At 39.5% G+C, this 19,834-nt stretch overlaps 1 protein-coding gene across 1 annotated transcript; it reads left to right on the forward strand.

Annotated features, from left to right (window-relative positions):
* Nucleotides 1-18,109: 18,109 nt before the first annotated feature.
* On the forward strand, nucleotides 18,110-18,574 carry LOC148031080 (uncharacterized). Its single transcript, XM_087685540.1, has one exon. The coding sequence runs from the start codon at nucleotides 18,110-18,112 to the stop codon at nucleotides 18,572-18,574; it is 465 nt and encodes a 154-aa protein (XP_087541666.1).
* The last annotated feature ends 1,260 nt before the right edge of the window (nucleotides 18,575-19,834 follow it).

Here is a 19,834-nt window from a genome sequence, read left to right on the forward strand (position 1 = left end):
CAATTTTTACGGGTATGTCTAATATTTTTATACATGATATTCAATTACTTTGCGAATGTAAAGTATAATGGATACACACTTTTCTTACCATTCGCTCAAAGTCTGAGATTGCTTGATCAATGATCTCCGATTGAAACTCACCGAAGCATCATATGTGTTCTATGGACAAGCAATACTTTCTTCTAATTGCCAACTTGCATTGAGAGCAAGGACACATGCCACGCTGATTAACATATGCCTCGTGATCTTGGACATCACAACCATCATCGCTCTCCATTTAGTCTACGTTACGGCAAACAACATATTTTTGTTCCCCTCATTGATGATCTTCCTTCATTTTAATCTATACTCCTCTTTCTCTCCCTTTCCCTTTATTTATTTGCCTCCCTCCATCTCTCTTTATATGTTCCTTTTCTCTCCATATCTCTGTGTCTTTATCTATACCCCTTTTTATTTCTCTCCCCGCCCCTCTTTCTCTCTCTCTTTTTCTTTTTTTGATTTGCCTCCCTCCTTTATTTCTCTTTCCACCTTTTAAATTCTCTCTATCTTTCTCTTTTTTAATTTGCCTCCCATCATCCTTCTTTGTTTCTCTCTCTCCCCCCTCTCTCTCTGTTAACCCTCAGACAAACAAGGTGGAGAATACAGAAAATCTAAAGCAGAAGACAAGGCCAAGGCAAAAGTGAAATGGAAGAAAAAGGCGCACCTAGAAAAATATAGAAACACAAGAAGTGCAAAAAAGTCCTAAATCAAGGAGAGAGGTGCATAAGAAAAAGCGCAAGTCAATACTTTTGTTAAACAACGCGAGGCGCACCATGATTTATTTTAAGAGCACCAAGCTCTCACCCATGTAAATTATAAAAGTAGATAGGCGGTAGGAAGATAGGAGGACAATGGGAAAAAGGGCCTAGGCCACGGCTGGCCATGTAAAAAAGGGGATAAGGGGATGAGCGCCCAAAAGGGATTTAGGGTTTTGTGTATAAAGTTGAAAAGTGAATGAGAAGCTCATTCTTGTGTGTGGCCAAAAGTAGTTCTCCTCTTCTTCTTCTTCTTCTTCTTCTTCTTCTTCTTCTTCTTCTTCTTGCTTGCTTGCTTGAGCTTGTGCTTGAGAGAGGGTGTAAGAGTATGAGGGAGTGAGGGTGAGGGGCTGTGGTGGAGAAGCTCTCCATCTTCTCATCTCTTCTTCTTTTCTCTTGTCTTGCTCGTGACAATGGAGCTTGGAGCATGGAGCTTGAGGATCGATCTCGCTTGAAGCTTGCACTTGGATTGTGGAGCTATTGGAGTGCTCGGGAGAGGAGGCAACTCGATCGGGTATGGAGGTAAGCTCACTACACTTGTAGAGAGAGATTATAGATAGCGCATCGGTAATGTGAGAGGTAGCCATTAGTGCTCGGCTTGAAACGCTTAAAATAATAAGTTCCATGGGTCTTGGCGGTTGAGCTTGAGCTCGTCGCCTCTACATTTTGGTTCCATTGCCGAGACCAACGAATTCAAGCCTTGAATGATTGCACGCTTCCAATCGAGCATTGAAGTAGGGTTTTCCCTAAACCAGTGCTTGAGCTAGATAGGTAGGAAGCAAGGGAGTTTGAAGAGGTATTCGATCTCCTTAGCAAGTAAGTTTTCAAGTCTTTTTGGATTTGGAAAAGTAAGTTGGAGTAGTGTACATGTTTGCTTTGTGATTTTGATGCATTAGGGTAGGAAAAAACAAAGAAAAAAAGAAAAATAGGCATTAGGGTTTCTGCTATCATAACAAGGCAAGAGGGTTTGATTTGTTTGCCGATTTGTATTTTGGAGTTTATTTGCTATTCCAGGTATATACAATCCTTCATTTGGGTCTATTCTTACATTTTGGAAGTTTGTGTGACCCCTTATAACCAAAATCATTAGAATCGAGTTGATTTTTGTCATTGGCTGGAAACTCATCCGTAGGAATTGGACATTCTTACTAAAGTCTGATTCCCAGAATCAGACTCGAACGGTCTGATTCCCAAAATCGAACTACCTGAGAATCGGACGTACTCAGATACTCAAAAATCAAACACCTGTCAAATCGGATGTCCCCAACTCCCAGAATCGGATGCACAAAAATTGGACATTCAAAAATCGGACTAACCAAAATCGAACCACTTGAACTTCGACTGTTTGATTGGCTGATCGAACCAACCAAAATCGAATGTCTGATTCTGATAATCGAACTCCTAAGAATTGGACCTTTGAGAATCAGACAAAAAATGTCAAATTTGGACATGTGAACAGAATATAAATTTGAGACATCTAACCCCTGAAACCAACCCAGAGACTATATAGAGCCAAAAGCACATCATAGATCTATCACTGGGCTGAAATCTAGAGTAAGTAGTTTAAAAATTGGCTAAAACGGTCCTTCAAATCACGCATGGTATTTAGTGTAATGGCCCTATGGACTGAGGGGGGCTGCCCCCTCCACGCCTCCCCCAAGTAGGCTAGAGAGAAAACGTGCACCGCGATAGGTCCTTTAAATTAGATCCTAGTGTAGTAATGGCTCTACACAAGCATAGATTCTCACTTGAAAAACAGTAACCAAAAGTCCATACCCAAACAAAGACAAACAGAGGCCATAGAACCTCAATGGGCCAATCTAGCCAACAAGGGCAAAAAAGGCCACACAACAAAAACATGTATATGTTGCATTTGGACTGCATCTAGTCAAGGTAGAATGCAACAACATCAAGCTGCAAGGATGACTAGACATGACAGTCCTAATGATAAATGTACCTTGAAAGGCATTGCACAAATGACCCAAGACATCAGTAGAGAATCCACATTTGGTTGTGAAATTGGGGACTCAGAGGCATGTATTTGAAGGCTTAAACTTATAAGCCAAGACCCAGAAGATGAAGACATAGTACCACCTGCTTATCTTAGGGTCAAACTCACCGCAAAAAGAGAGCACTATGTCAATGCTCTCATCGATAAAGGAGCTAATTTTAATATCTTGACCTATGAAGCATGGACCCTACTAGGCCAACCAAAGCTTACATTGACTAATGCAACTCTTAGTCCTTACAGGGACACCCGCAAGCACTTATAGGGAAGTGTAAAATCCTTGTAACTATTGAAACTAAAAGCTTGCCTATCATATTCCATGTTCCCCCAAATAGTACTAATTGTGGAAAGAAACCCTCCTATGAAGACCCTTCAAAAGGGCGTCGAAGTGTGAGGCCAATTATATAGCACAGAGGATACACTTGACACTACCGGGTGTGAGGATAATCACAACCTTTAGTAAGAGTGACCTCATCAAACCTCGAGGGAAAGACAATGAGTATTCTGACATACCAGACAGCAAGCCTAGTAATAAGAGCAAGGACTTGTTGAAAGAATTGATACAATCGCATATTGAACAGAGAGAACCAGTGAGCGAGGCCATGCTTAAAACAAGAAGGTCAGGAGACAATGCCAAGGATAGACTTTGGACTACAAATATCATAGAAGACCACAAAAGAAGCCCACCCCTTATAGACAAAGGTATCGATGGAGAGCTAGCACAACGCCGTGATGGATATCCAAAGCATTGCTACGTGCTCAAGGGTACTACACAAGTAACCAATGGATTTGGGTACAAAATCCCCCTACTAAACCACCTCTATCATCTGAAGGCCAGATCATATCAAAAGCAAAGAAGCGTAGGAGAAAATCTAAACGAAAATCCAAGTCACGAGTCAACAACATTAGAGTGACTCAGCCCCTCATGATTGAAATCCAGAAACCAAACATGACTATTCGAAAGGTAGATCCTTAGCCTAGCATGCTTAACAAGCAGATGTTAGATATAACTGTCGAGTGTGCACAAAGACTGCCCATGAGCAATTTCCAATGCAATTGAATGAGGGGCTAAATGGAGGGGAATTAGCTAAAGAGCTAGACTCTCTAAAAAGAGAGGAAGTTGTACCCTCACAACCTAGCGAGGCTGCTCAACAAGCTACGGCTATGTCCCATAAGGACATGCCAAAAAAAGAGAATGATCGGGCCCACCAAGCACATCAACGGTTGACCTAGTTTAGGGACCTGAGTCTTTAAAGGATACACCTTGATTACCCAAGAAAAAGAGGAGAAAACAATGAAAACAATGGCAGTTGCAGGTGGCTATAGACGCCAAGAAGATTGAGACGAAGAGTGCTGAAGAGTTGAGGAATAAAGTATCGAGTCTAATGAACCCATTGCCATCTCTCCTAATGGTGGTGAAACCTCAAACATATCCATGTATTCATATAAATCAAAGAAATCATTACCATCAATGGTTGCTTGCAATGCTCAATCCACCGACAACAAAACTTACATGGACCAATCAAGAGTGGATACAACACAGTCAGCCACAACGAGTTGACGAAACTATACCAGCCACATCCGAGGAGAACCATGACACAATATAGTAGCAAAGCCTCATGAGAAACATGAAAACCCTGAGAACAAAAGTAATCATAGCATTGACCAATCTTGCTTATCTAGTCCTGAGCCCCCAGCTATGCTAAATCCTAGGGAAACTCCCGGAACCTTGAATGAGATAGCAATCGAGCAAGCCCCCATCGAACATAGAAGTGTCACAGAGTGCTTGACTGAGTTGGATGCTAAACTTAAATTATTCACACATCGTTATGTCCTTGTAGACATGGGCACATTCCCTAGGGAGTAGCTTGAGGAATATTTTTCATATTCCTCGTTGTTCTGGGAAGAGCAAGAAAGTCTTAACGAGCACTATGACAAGCTCCTGCATGAACACATGCAACTTCATCTCTGACAATGAGAAAGCCAATGAACTACACTTAGCTGTGACATTCAATGAAGCACTTTGCCAACCAAATCTCTTAGAGATAGAGTGACTAAAGCAACAATCAGAGGGTCGAAGCTAATTTGAAAAACTTTGGTTTGAAAACTGTGCTACAATGGCCAAACTTGGAGCCTAGATTATGATAGTCTTAGAGGAGCAACTGGCCCAATGGCGGTTTTATAGAGACCTGCGACCTATGTGGTGCCAACTTCCTTTCGAGTATTGACTACCATTTGGGGTATAGACTTAACTAGAAATAGCCAAGAGAACTCTCTAATTGATAAAATTCTCATTGAGGAGGAGTTGCATATTGCTAGTAGACTCAGACAAGGCACCATACTACTTGATGTTGCAAAATATCTGTTGTTATTGAGTAGGCTACCATGATCATTAGATATGTAGACCCCACTCCAGTACAATCCTAAGTTCTACAATTGGTTTTTATCCTCACAAAGTGACATGGATTCATAAAGGTGTATATAAATAAACAATGTGTTTTGTGACTGTGTATGAATAATACCAAAAGAAGCAAAGTCTGCACACACACAAGTAATGATAATCAAGTGCAGGTGATATCATCGAATTCAATACTATGGGATTCAAATAAGTGATGTCTTTCTTAGCTACACTTGTTCATTATGGTTGAAGCATATGACTTGCATGTACTCTCATGAGTAGCCAAGTGAATACAGGATGACACAGGTCTCTGTATGAAAGCGTTCAATGTCCAAGTCACCACAAGACCACCAACCACACAAAGAATCATTATGGAGAAAGCAACACAAATACCAAGAACAAACAACCATGATAGAAGCCCCGCTAGAAGAGAAAATCAACCCTGCAAAAAGTACACATTGCATTTGAGCATGGCCCAAACCATAGTCCTTGGCTACTCTTTCTTTCTTGGCCAGACTCTACATCTGGGTAGGAGCCATGCTCTCAACAATGACAACAATTTCTTCATCAACCAGGATTCAATTCACCAAATGTTGTCTCCCTTGTCCATGCACAACTCACTTCAGTTGCTACCTCAATTGGTTTGACGTTTCACATGTTACAAAGAGGTTTGCAAAATCTCAAGTTCGTCTCTTCATCTCAACAATTGTTCCTCTAGTATCGAGGCTAGTAACACAATCATCCTTGTAATATCCCCTTTTCACAGCCTTTGGATCTTGACATCTCTCGGTCCAAATGAAAGGCTGATAGCCTCAACGTATTGCATTGGTTGTATTCATTTTATCCAAAAAAAGAGAAAATTTAAAAAAAGAGAAAATAAAACAAAAAATAAAAAGAAAAAAAAACACTCATGATCACAATACAACACCTAGGGGTCCTTAAATTAGGTACATCTAGTAACCTTAGTCGGCTGGCTCCGTTGTTCCTTGTCCCCTAGCCCTTACCTAGGGAGCTTGTCTCACCTATGGTTAGACCTATCACCCTGAACCATTTGTAGATTCTTTTTTGCGCTCCATCTTAGTACCATCACAATCAATAGTGGTGAGCAAGACACGAAAGACCATGGAAAGTACACCCTACTCTTCAAACACTACAAGTAGCCACCAACTACCAAAAGCTAAGGCGTCAATAAGCTTAATTATGCTACGTCATGTTATCAAAATCACAAATGATGTCTCAATAAGCCTTCAAGTGTAGTTCTCTTCAACATCGATAATTTTTTTTTAATTCCATCCCATTGAGCCCTCGCTTCATCCACATATTGCTACGAGAAACCAGACCAACAGTCTTCTAACTACATAATATCTAAGTATGCATGTGCACTCACATAATATCTGCACCACAATCTATACACAGTTTGGGTCCTCAAGTGCAGGACAATACTCTCAGCTTGCTTAGAGTTCTTGACCTATCTCCCAAAGTAATCAAAATACAACTTTTGCACAATAAAAAGACTAGCACTAACCCCAAGGGAGAGATCATATGAGAGGTTTTCAATTGCAGGTATTGAAGACTCTAACGAAAGTACCATCAGCACTTCATCAACACTCAAGTCTGAACTCTTGTCCTTTATCATCATGCAAGCCCACCAAAGAATTGTCACATGCAAAATCCCCAAAAACCAACACTTGTGCCAGCCATGAGTGCAACTCCCAACAAAGAACAGCCTATCTCAAACTACAACAACCTAATCACCAGCCAATCATACCAACAAAGTACCACCAACGACCTTCATCCGCACCACCACCAAAACTCCTCGACATCAAATCATAGCAGTCCCTTCCACCCACGTCTTCGGTGCATGCCAAATCCTACCACCTACGACGGTGAGTGCCATGGGAAACTGGCACTCGTCTAGGGGGGGGTAATATTAACCCTCAAATGAACAAGGTGGAGAATCTAAAAAATCTAAAGTAGAAGACAAGGCCAAGGCAAAAGTAAAACGGAAGACAAAGGCGTGCCAAGAAAAATCTAGAAACATAAGAGGTGCAAAAAAGTCCTAAATCAATGAGAGAGGTGCATAAGAAAAAGCGCAAGTTAATACTTTTGTAAAAGAGTGCAAGGTAAAACATGATTTATTTTAAAAGCATCGAGCTCTCACCCATGCAGATTGTAAAGGTAGATGGACGGATGAGGGAAGCTAGGAAGATAGGAGGACAATGGAAAAAAGGTCCTAGGCCACGGCCATGTAAAAAAGAGGATAAGGGGATGAACGCCCAAAAGGGATTTAGGGTTTTGTATATAAAGTTGAAAAGTGAATGAGAAGCTCATTCTTATGTGTGGCCAAAAGTAGCTCTCCTCTTCTTCTTCTTCTTCTTGCTTGCTTGAGCTTGTGCTTGAGAGAGGGAGTGTGAGAGTGGAAGAGAGTGAGGGTGAGGGACTGTGGTGGAGAAGCTCTCCATCTTCTCATCTCTTCTTCTCTTCTCTTATCTTGTTCACAGCAATGGAGCTTGAAGCGTGGAGCTTGAGGATCGAGCTCGCTTGTTGAAGCTTGCACTTGGATCGTGGAGCTATCGGAGTGCTCGAGAGAGAAGACAACTCGATCGGGCATGGAGGTAAGCTCACTACACTTGTAGAGAGAGTGTGTGTGCATCGGCTATGTGAGAGGTAGCCATTAGTGCTGGACTTAAAACGCTTAAAAGAATAAGCGATCCATGGGTCTTGGTGGTTGAGATTGAGCTTGAGCTCACCTCTACACTCTCTCTCAATGTTTCTTTCTCTTCTCCATCTTCCCTCCCCACTCTCACTTTTTCTCTCTTTTCCTTTCCCTCCCTTCTTTTCTCTGTGTCTTTCTCTCTTTTCCTCTCCACTCACACTCAACGCATCTCGTTATACAATCAAAATCAAAGATAGAAAATAAAAAACTCATAAAACAGGACATTGAAAGACCCTGTCTCCCCACTCCTCTTTGTGTCTCTCTTCCCCCCTCTCCCTTTATTTTTCTATCATTCCATTCTCTCTTTAATTCTTTCATTGTTTCTACTTTTCTCTCCCCTTCTCTCTTGCTTTCTATTTGTTGTTCCCTCTATCTCTCTTTTTCTCCTTCTTTCTGTCCCTTTTTCTTCCCCTCTCTTTCTATCTCTCTCTCTCTCTTTACCTCACCCTTTTATCCACCTCTTCCTTCACTCTCTGTTTCTTTCTCTCTTCCCCCTGTGTTTCTTTCTCTTTCTCTTTCTTTGTTGCCTCTCTCTTTGTTTCTCTCCCCCCTCGTTTTTTCTCTCACTCATTCTCCTCTCTCCCTCCCTTTCTTTCTCTCTTTCTCTCTTCCTCTCTTTCTTTGTTATCTTTCCTCTTTTTCTCTCTCTTGTTCTATCTTCCTCTTCCTTCCTTCTTCTCCCTCTCTCCTTTCCTCTCTTTCTCTCTCTCTCAATGCATCTCATTACAAATAAAAACAAACAAAAGAAAAGAAGAAAACACAATAACAAAGCAAGAAGAGGCAATGTACCTACCACAAAGACTCGATGATGGATTCTTTGCCCCTCTTTGTGACATACCTTCTTTCTCCCTTGTGCACTTCTCCCTCTTCTTCACATATGACGGCGGTGAGCGGTGGTAGTGAGAAGCTCTCCTTCTCTCTCTTTCCCTCTTCCTCTCCCTGTCCCTCTCATAGCGACAATCTCTCTCGCTCTCTCTTTTGCTCTCTTGAAAATGTTTGCGGCAAATTTTGCACTCGGATTTCAACTTTGAAAGGTTGTTAGTAACGTTGTTTGCAAAACAAATAGTGATGTTGCTATTTTACATCACAAACCACCATCCCTATTTGCCCATTCGCTTGTAGTGCTTGCCACTTTTCAATGGCTACAATGCACAATATTCAAAGACATGAGTTGCAAATGGTTGGAAGTGTTTGTAGACAATCTTTGCATTCATACAATTGGGTAGGTTAAATATGCTAGAAAAACTTTCAAGCAGTCTTCAAATGTTGTAGGCAATACGGTCTCTCCCTAAACCCCTTAAAGTTCAAGTTTGAGGCAAAAATGGATGCATCTTAGCGCATATGGTCTCGAAGAATGGCATTGCTATTGACTTTATTCCTCAACTACATAGGATATTATCGACATTTCATGTTGAATTATGCACTCATTGCATGGCCATTTTACAAATTGTTGATTGTGTTGAGGAATGCCAATGTACTTATGAAGTACTAAAAAGACTTTGACTAATGCATGTATCCTACAAGTGCCCAGATTGGAGCATAACCTTCCATGTGCACATTGACACATTGAAATTTGTTCATGGGAGCAGTTTTGTACCAACCTAAAGAACATTATTATCTAGTGAGTTTTGCCAGCTGCCAACTCATGGATATGGAAATGAATTATTTCACTACTACTGAGAGGGAAGGATTAGCTATGGTATTTTCTCTGAAAAAGTTTCAACACTATTTATTAGTGACCCCTTTTACTTTCTTTATGTTGTACCTTGTGAACAAGCCCTGCACTACAAGGCACATAGCCAAATGGCTATTGCTTCTCCTTGAATTTTACTTCTCAGTGTTGTGCAAAATAGAAAATAGCATTACATGGCTAATTATCTTTCTTGCATTCCTAACAGGGAGCCGGTTGAAGAGTGCATCGTGGTGGATGACCTACAAGATGCTTATCTATTTGGGATTTCGAAAGATGAATATCTTTTTAAGGTTAATATCACTCCTTACAAGGTAGGTGATGTTGGTGTGGTATTAGAAAAATGAATAATAGATAGATCGATAAAAATAGCCAAACTACATCACCTCATGATTAAAGCACAACCATATCAGTTGATCGCATGACAATTGTATCACTTAGGCCAAGATGGGTTGCTAAGACATTATGTTTATGAACATGAGATACATGAAGTCTTAAAAAAAGAGCACGTAAGAATTACAAGATGCCATTCTAACATAGACTCCATTGCTTGAGAAGCCTTGCAATCTTAATTGTGGTAGTCTACCATGTTTTGTAACATTGCAAGATTTGTGAAGCATTGTGGTTGATGAGTGTCAATGCACCAAAATTCCAATTAGAAAGGATATAATGAAGCTTAACCTAGTAGTAGGAAGGCAATCTTTTAAAAAATGGAAAATTGATTTTGTTAGATCTATAAGCCTTGCAGTGCAATACTTGTAGGCAATATACATTGTATTGCCATAGATTATCTAACCAAGTGGGCTGAAGCTAGAGCTACCAAAAAGAATGATGCAATGACCATAGCCAAATTCTTATGGGAATAGGTGATCTCTCAATTTGGCTATCCAATTGAGATAGTAAGTGACCAAGGTTCCCATCTCATTAATGAGGTGATTGCACACTTGTTGTCCACCTTTATGATCATTCACAGAAAATCTTCCCCCTATTATCCCCAAGCCAATGGCCAGGCACAGTCCATAAACAAAATTCACCAATCAATGTTGGGTCAATGTCATGACCAAAATTGTCTCAGCTTCTTAGAATGATTAGTACAATAAACTCATTGCTACTCTATAGGCATATCAAATAGCCCACAAAATGGTGGACTCATCAAATGCCCTTTAGACTAACATACATCACAAATGCAATAAGGCATGTAGAATTCTTTGTCTAACAATAGGTGACCAAGAAAGGTGGGAGGGATGAGCAGCACGGACTAACCACTTGCTTGAGTTAGAGCGACTTTCTAAAATACGATTACTAGCTACCCATGTGCTCATTTGTGAAAAAGCGTAATGGAAGGCATGGTTTGATAAACATGTCACGTAATGAGATTTTGATAAGGGTGACCTTGTGCTATTGTACTCCATTAAGGAGCACAAGAAAAACATGAAATTCAGAGGTCTAGGTCCATTTTGCATGCATGCCATTAGCATAAGAAATAATGTTGAATTCGAGATGCTTAATCGTGAAGGTTTAGGCTTTTTTAATGGTAGTCAAATAAAAAAATATGATCTTCTAGTAGACACTTTGCATGAAGCCCCAATGGCACCACCAGCCATTACTATACGGGTAGTTAGAATAACCAAACTTGACTTAGAGAATGAAAGCCCCATACATGTGGCTTATTTGAGTATCACCCTAACTGCAAGAACATCTTGCCACATCATTTCCTTGATCAACAAAGGTGTTGATTGTAACATCCTAGCATATGATGACTAGATAGGAATTGGGCAATTGCCACTCATGCATATGATGGCAAAAGTAAATCCATATGGTGGATCTCCTTATATGTTATTAGGAAAATGTTAGATCACCTTAATCTTCAAAGACGACGGAAAGTCTACCCGCCATCTTCTATGTGCTTCCTAGCATCAAAGGAGTTGGGAAGGAGGTACTATTGGAATGTCCATTTAAACGACTCACCAAGTGTAGTCGACCTCAAACTACAATGTATCCATTTGGAGTTGCCCAATGTCAAGGATACTAACACCTCAATGGAGAAGACAGTACCACCAATTCTCCCCACACACCCCATTCACCCCTTTAAAAGAAATAATGATGCTTTCCTCAATGAGTTGCTTAAAGCTCCGGGCAACCCATGATAGGCTAGCTAGTTAGATATATCCATCCAATAGGAACTATCTATGCTAGGTGCTAACATTGAATAAGAAAAGACAAGGTGTCCACTCGCATGCTAGTCAATCCCTAACCAAGTCCAATGGTGACACACAGACAATGTGCCCCAAATCCAATTTGATGGATTCCTAAAGCCTTTCTCAAAGCACAAGGCTACTATGCTGGCAACAAGCTCATCTAGTTGCCAAATCTCATGCACAAAACCACCTTAACACACTCATGTATAAAATCTTGGGATGCTAAACCTCCACAATTAGGAAAACATGCAATCACTTTTACCCAATTATAATCCTCAAGTTGAACCTATATAGATTCCAATCTCTAAACCCCAACAACTAACTTATAAAGAATCATAGTCTAATGAGTTGCTGGAACTCCATCGACTAACTATCCCCACCTGTAAGAAAACCCTGAAGACCACTTTCATTTACCTTAATCTCATTCACTAGACTAAAACCACTCAGTGGATGGCAGACCCCCATATGTGCCTAAAAGAACCTTAATCCAATGCCTACAATATGCCAAAGCCAAATGTCCCTCTTGGCCTCATAACTTCTTATGAGAGGTAGTGTCTCTTAGCACTAGCATGTCAACATGGCTATGGATACTATCAATGACATTATTACATGTTTTCGATAGCTTGATAACACTTTCACTCTATTTTCTCGTAGCTACAAATGGCCTCCCGAATAAAAACACCACATACAATGTGATGTCTCTATCATGCTCATGGCAAGAATATAAACTTATCTTCACCAAGGATGCTTCAATCATTGAAGACCTTATTGCAACTCAAGTTTCACAAGAGTAGGCCCCTTGAAAGAAAGGTTAATCACCTCCTTCAAATGAAGCTGTGTTGAGCTCACGTCTGATAAATTAGCCAACCTCAATCACCTTACACAAACCAATTCCTTGTTTTTGTAGCAATGGTTTACTCTATGAGTACAATGGGAAAGAGAGAGATTTCAAATGATGACCGACGCAGAGCAATGGTGTGCCATTAAAATATCAGAGTATGATCCTACCTATGTTGTCCCCACATCCTTTTGTGGGTATTTACTTTCATCCATAAATGCATGTTAGAAGACAATGTGATGCTACATACGTACATCAATTGAGTTGTTAACGAGGAAGAGCTTCATATTGCTAGTCAGATTGGTTCACGAGACCTCCTTATATTGATGTCCTAACCTTATACTACCCATGTTGATTTTTATCCATAGGACATGGACTATTACACTCCCATGGAATACAATCTACACTTTTATGAGTGGTGGTTGCAAATATAGTTATTATGACTCCTTACACAATCTTGAAAGTATTGCAGTCATTTGGGAGGAGGAGGGTTTTGCATAAATTCAATCTGTTAAATACCTTTTGAACACTTTTTATGACAAGCTCAACATGTGCAGATATTGATGATAGATTGCCTAGTTCAAGGGGTCTGCATGTCTACACTTATTACTTTGGTAGTCATTATGATCTTCACATGGCCATTGACTTATCACTTATTATATTTGGTTTGTTGCACCTACCTACAGTTGGCATAATTATAGCACCAATCAATTAGTAGAGTTAATTATGCACTGTTTAACTTAATAGGCCACTTTTCTTTATGTTGTATCTTATCAAGAAGAAGGAGAAAGAAACAAGAAAACATTTTGGCCTCCAGCTCTCTTCTTGTGTTCTTAAGTGAGTTTCCTCTTGTGTGTATGGTATGTTTAGCACAGTAGCTCAAGCAAGTCGATTAACCATGTGATTTGTGATATGATATCATAGTGGCGCCATTGAAAGAGGCTAGTTTTGAAGGTTGAAGTAGAAGAAGAAGAAGCAAGGATTCAAGCAAGCAAGCAATGGGTAAGAAGCTCTCCCATTCTTTCACTCTTTCTCTTGAATAGTGCATGTGAAGGCACCAAAAGGAAGACAGAGTAAAAATTTGAGATTGTTGTGAGATTTGGTGTGCGAGAAGAGTACTATTAAGGGTAATTCCATAACTTTTTTGGCCATTTGAGACTGTGTTTTGCCCTGTTTTAGACACACAATATTGTTAACATCAGTTTTGGGGTATACTACAATTTCAGTTGTTTGGTGTCAACTGAACGTGGGTGCATTGGTTACAAATTTTGAATCTATAAGTTCTTAAGTATTTGCCAACAAGAAAACATAATTTTTTTCGACAAATAGGTTGCATATTACATGTACTATTAAGCAATCAGTAAAAGAGCTGCTTGGTGTATTACTAGTTGCAAAAGACTTGCTTGCTCTTTTGTATCAATTTTATGATAATGATAGAGAATAATAAAAACACCATAATTGAGAAGCTAGATAAGAACAACTACCCATCATAGAAGTTTTGTGTATGGCAAACCTAATTATTGCACCTTTATGAGTTTGTTTTAGGTGAAGAAAAGGAGGCAAAGCGAAGTAATCATGCGATTGTTTGTAGAAGAATTAAAGGCGTGGAAAGAATAGAATACAAAAGAAAAAAAAGTAATTTATTAGCTATCAACAATCATTAATAATATTATGTTGGAATATATGAGAAATACAAAAACTTCACATAGCTTGGATAACTTTTGAGAACATGTTTTGAGTAAATAAAAATGCATAAAAGATTCAACTCAAGCAAGAGTTGAATACTTTGAAAAAAGGAAAGATAATTGTAAATGAGTATGTTTTGAAAGTGAAAAGCATTGCAAATACCTTAGTAGATATTGATGAAATGCCTAATGATGATGATTTGGTTTTACCTACTTTGCGTAGCCTTAATAATGAAAATGCTTAAAAATCATTTATCACTTTTTTATATTTATCACTTTAGATGTAGGGGGAGCTCTAGAGGAAGAGGTGGATGGCAGAATAGAGATTCTAGTAGTTCTGGTATTATTTGTCATTAATGTGGCAAAATAGGTCATATTGTAGCCTATTATCATGCTAAGAAGAATATATTCACAATGGTAAATTATAGCAAGGAAACTATGCATAATCTTTATGATAGAATAAAGACAAAAATAAGCATCTATTTGTTATGTAGTATATGATGAATGCTGTTATAGCAAAGGAAACACTGTATGGTATGTTGATTCAAGTACATCTAATCATATGATCAGCCATGATGAATGGTCTAGAGAGATGTAAGATTTACAAAATCTAGGTTATGTGCATATATGTGATGATTCATATCACCCAATTTACACATTGGAAAGGTTTCCTTGTCTGTGCATGATGATTAAGACAAAGAGTCTGTCAAATATATTACATGTGCCATCCATTACAAAGAATTTAGTGTCAATTGGTCGAATGGTAAAGCAAGGGTTGTAGGTTTTATTTAATACAAAAGATTGCTTTATGAAAGACTTTAATGATAAGTGTAGGTTGGATGCAAAAGAAAGTAGAGTTGGGTACATATTCACTTTAGATGCTATAATTTCTACTATGAATACTCCTGTGTATGCTAAAGAAAAAGGAATGATTGCAAAAGTTGAAATATAGCACAAATATATTAGATATGCAAATGTGTAAAGGCTGAAATTAATGCAATCCAAAGGGTTAGTTACATGATTGCTTACTTTTAGAGTCGCAGAATTTCATAAACTGTGCAAAGCATGTCAGTTTGGTAAGATAAGACAACCTTTTTTATATGATAGAGATGTGAGTAGGAATATACTTGATGTTGTGCATACAGATGCTTCGAGGCTATACAAAACATATCTCTTGGTGGCACCAAATATTTTATCATGTTTATTGATGATTGTTCAAGAAAGCTGTGGGTGTATTTCATTAAGGAAATGAGTGATGTGTTTGAGCACTTCAAAACTTTCAAGGCTAGTGCTCAAATAAAAACATAATTAAAAGTCAAGTACTTGAGATCAAATGGAGGGAAAGAGTATCTCTCTAATGAGTTCAGTGACTTTTTGAGGCCTCATAGGATAAAGAGATAGTTTACTTATAGCTATACTCCACAGTAAAATGGGGTTGCAGAATTTAAAAAATAGACATATTGTAGAAGTTGCATGGGCATTGATGGTTGAAAAGAAATTGCCAAAACGTTTTTGGTCTAAAGGTGTTCATACTATTGCCTATATTATGAACAAAACTCCCATAGTTGCAATTCATGGAATGACCCCGAAATATGTTAAAATATTGAATATGCATGCTAAGGTGAATCACTGATGAACAGATAGACAATCATAATGAGGCATAAGTAATGACAAATAAGAACAACTGATATTATCCAAGCATAATGCAAGTACAACTGAATGAGAATGATAGATGAAATGAGTGTGGGGATGAGTGCCTTTTATAGGCTTATGGTAGGTGGTATTGGTAGGTGGAAAAAGGTAGAAAGGGACCATGGTATTCACCAACTATGGTTTTAATAAACCATGTACGCATGACCTAGTCTAAGGCTTTATTTGCAATGTGATTCTTTGTCTTGCTGTTCCTTACACTATGGTGGATGTGATTGCACATGTCCCAATACCCCTCCTCAGCCACAACCAAGAAAGACACCGAGAATACAAAGGTTGTCATGAGTAGAACCTTGCTAAGTGTAGACATGGAAAGAAACAACCATATAAAACTAGAGGCTGTCACAAGGTCTCACTAAGTGTGTAGAGGCTGTAGTGTGCAAGGGTTACATGAGGAGTACAAGAGCTTATGGTAAGAACATTCGGAAAGTACACATTTAAAACCTTTAAAAGTCTATCAGAAAATGAGCTATAAAGGAGGGACTGGTGGTGAGTCCTATCCTTTTGTTCTTGGGTGTCTTCTTCTTCTTCTTCTTCTCCATTGTTGTCTTCATCTTCTTTGACTGTTGCAAGATATGCTCTTTGAGATCTTTTCCTGGCATGACAAAACTTCTCAATATGCCTAGTTTTCTTACAAAAATCACAAACTATGCTCTTTTTCCCTTTGTCCTTCACATAGAGGAGTTGTTGGTCTCCTCTTGGGATGCTTGTTTCTCCTTTACTCTTGATCTTCTTTTCCTCTTCAAGAAGAGAGGCTTTGATATCCACAAGCTTTGACTTTGGCCTGTTGATTAAGGTGGTAGACACATTATCATACTTAGATGGAAGACTTTTGAAAAGTACTACAATGCAAATGTCTTCATCCATCTTCAAGTTGATTCCTGCAAGTTGTGTCAACAAGCTTTTCATATAATTCAAATGAGTTGCAAGTGAGGTATTACTTTTCATATCAAGCCAAAAAATTCAATTAGTAAGCCATATTTGGAGGATTTTGAGTGAGATGCAAACAAGGTTTCTAATCAATCCCATGTTGCTTGAGAGGTTTCACAATCATCATGATGAATATAGATATCAGCTATTATTAAGTTAGAGCTTCATAATAGCTTGAGCCTTATCATCATTTTTATCCCATATGACTGAGAGTGTAGCTTCCCTTAGTTTCTTCTCTTGATCAGTTGTGATTAACTCGAAGCCTTTCTTTATCAAGATCTGTCTTTGCCATTTGTGGAACCCGACAACATTGAATCGGCATGAGGGTGAATCTTTGACAATTTTTCTAGCAAGAGCAATAGCAAATAACTAAGAATAGAGCAGCAAAAGAGTTAAATTTGAGCGTTGTCGAAGGGGTTTCGAAAGCAAAGTCGCGACCACAGAGAACCTTGACTAATTTCAGGATAGAAGATCAATCATACGAATAAGCAAGATGAGAGGATTTGTGAGCAGCAAAAGCGGCAGAAAATGGAGGGCATGTTCATACTCCGGATGGTAGAAAACACTGCAGTTTGCAGAGAAGTTAGATGCCCATTCAAGTGAATCTACTGTGGAAAATCTACTCAAATACTGGAGTATTCAAACACCTTGTCTTCCCATGAAACATGAAACTTGATTGCCTACGTGTACACTGTAATCAATAATATCCTTCCAATAAATACAAACAATGTATACTGCTTTTGGTCATTCCACATTACACAAATGAGGGCAATTTCCTCAATAAAAGTGCAACATCAGAGTTGCAGCAATGCTACTAATACTGTGCCAGAAAAATCTGCAGAATCCACTATTCAATCAGCTACAGATATAGCCATAATTGTTATTGGCAGCATTACCAAATATGCAAAGAGGACGGGCATTCCCAGGATACGCATTCCACATGCCTGTTCAATGCATTATCTTTGTTGGTGCCTATGAGGGATGTCATGAATATGATAGAATCTCCAATACCACTCTGTTATCAACTGTACAGGCTATAAAAGTTGCGATTGAGAAGCTGCACATGGATGAATACAGGAACTCGACACATAGCTCAGAAGCTCCTAGTTCACTCAAGAAGCCATGTCAATATCAACACAGGAATGCAGCAAGTTCTTTTGAGATGCGATCCTCATGTTCATATGATTACCCTGGTATTGCATTTCCAAATACTGAGGCTAGAAAAGCAGCTATATGTGTGGATTGGCTGCAACTCTGCAAAATTTGGTCAGTTATTTGCAAGCTTCCCTACACCGTTTGATAGAACTCTGAATTTAGCTGCTCTAATTGGTGCAACTACTGTCAGCACTGGAGCTAGCATTGCCCGAAGGCTGGCTCTAAGAACTAGATGGAGCATAGTCTTGGCCTACAGCCTTCCCAAAAACTCCCCCAATTTAGAGCAACAGGCAGAAAGGCGATTGTTGCAAGAGCTCAAGAACCTGGGTTATGTACAGCCCCTTGAACAAAGGGAGATCATATGGATCTGCTGGATCACTGGAGCTCATCCGATTGGCCTATCATCGACGCGACATGAAATTGGGTTTATTTCTAAAGAGCCTGTGACATGATTCTCCTACCAGAGCCCATATGCATCATTTACAGGGTTCAAGATCCGGAATCGTAAAAAGAAAGCCAGGATTATGAGGCGTATCACAATAATAATACGGTAAGGGTTGATCTTAGAAGGAGCAATTGGAACAATCCTGGAAAGTGGCTGTTTTCCATCACCCCTCATAGGCATGTCACCATTCTAACCGCTCTCATCTACATCATCAACTGCGGACAACTGTGAAGGTTTACCCTCTGGCTCAAACCTTAAAGAAAGCCTGTCAAGATACGTATCTCTATTGATGGGGAGCCACTTAGCAAACTGATCAAGAATCCAAGATATAGCAAACCATATTTCACATATGACTGAAGTAATCCAGAGCCCCGTTTTTCTGGTCTTGTCCTCTTCTTCTTGATCGCTCTCCTCCACCCGAATCCAAAAAGCAGGTCGAAAGTAACATCATTCGCCAAAAAGAGCCTCTCTGGTCCTGCAAGCTTTGTCCATATAGAAAAGTGCCCCTCACAATAGCACTACCGATCCTTTTTGGTTTCATCTACAACTTTGGCTTTCTGAAGCAGCTGTGTGGTTCTGAATGATGCATCATCTTTGATAAAACTTTGCCATAGCATTGTCAAGGGTATAGTGGTTGCATCTTCAAATGATGCAGCAGTGCACATTCCAACCTTCTCACACACTGCCTCTGGAGATGTTGACTCTAGCTCTTCCATGTAGCGAGGAATGTAGGCAGTAACAAGTGAATCACACTTGGAACTTAAGATCCCCAGCTTAGAACATTCCACTTCAAGTGCTTCAGCTTGTGGTTCTGGCTCAACCCACACATGCGTCGCATCATTGTCCAACTTCTTTGAGACCTGAAATTTGGGGGTGGTTTCATTCTGCTCAAAATCCATCCTTCCAAAATCCATGTCTTCCTCCATTGGAAGGGGTAGAAGCACAATGCTCGATAAGATCAACACGCTATCAAAGACTCACTTCCGTTTTCTTCCATCTCACCTAGTTGATGCTGGAGTTGGCACAACATCGAGATTGGGTGTTTTTCCTCCAAGGATGTTTCCCAAAATGTCAGTGTCCTCAAAAGCAACTTTGGGAGTTTGAATGACTGGTGAAGATATTTGAGGCCCAAAAGGAGTTGACTCTTCTCTTAGAACAGGAGTCTCATCAAGGATGGGATGGCTAGGTCCAATCTTCTCCTTGGTAACACTTTGAAATCCATCATCCATATCCATTGTTACAGACACATCCTTCTGCATATCAAGGT

This window comes from Lygodium microphyllum, chromosome 9 (genome assembly GCF_053477565.2).
Source record: "Lygodium microphyllum isolate KBCC chromosome 9, Lygodium_microphyllum_v1.1.10, whole genome shotgun sequence".
Classification (NCBI taxonomy): Eukaryota; Viridiplantae; Streptophyta; class Polypodiopsida; order Schizaeales; family Lygodiaceae; genus Lygodium; species Lygodium microphyllum.

Bases quoted from the DNA above. Each gene is read 5' to 3' on its own strand.
- LOC148031080 (XM_087685540.1), top strand. From the start codon at position 18,110: ATGCAGCAAGTTCTTTTGAGATGCGATCCTCATGTTCATATGATTACC.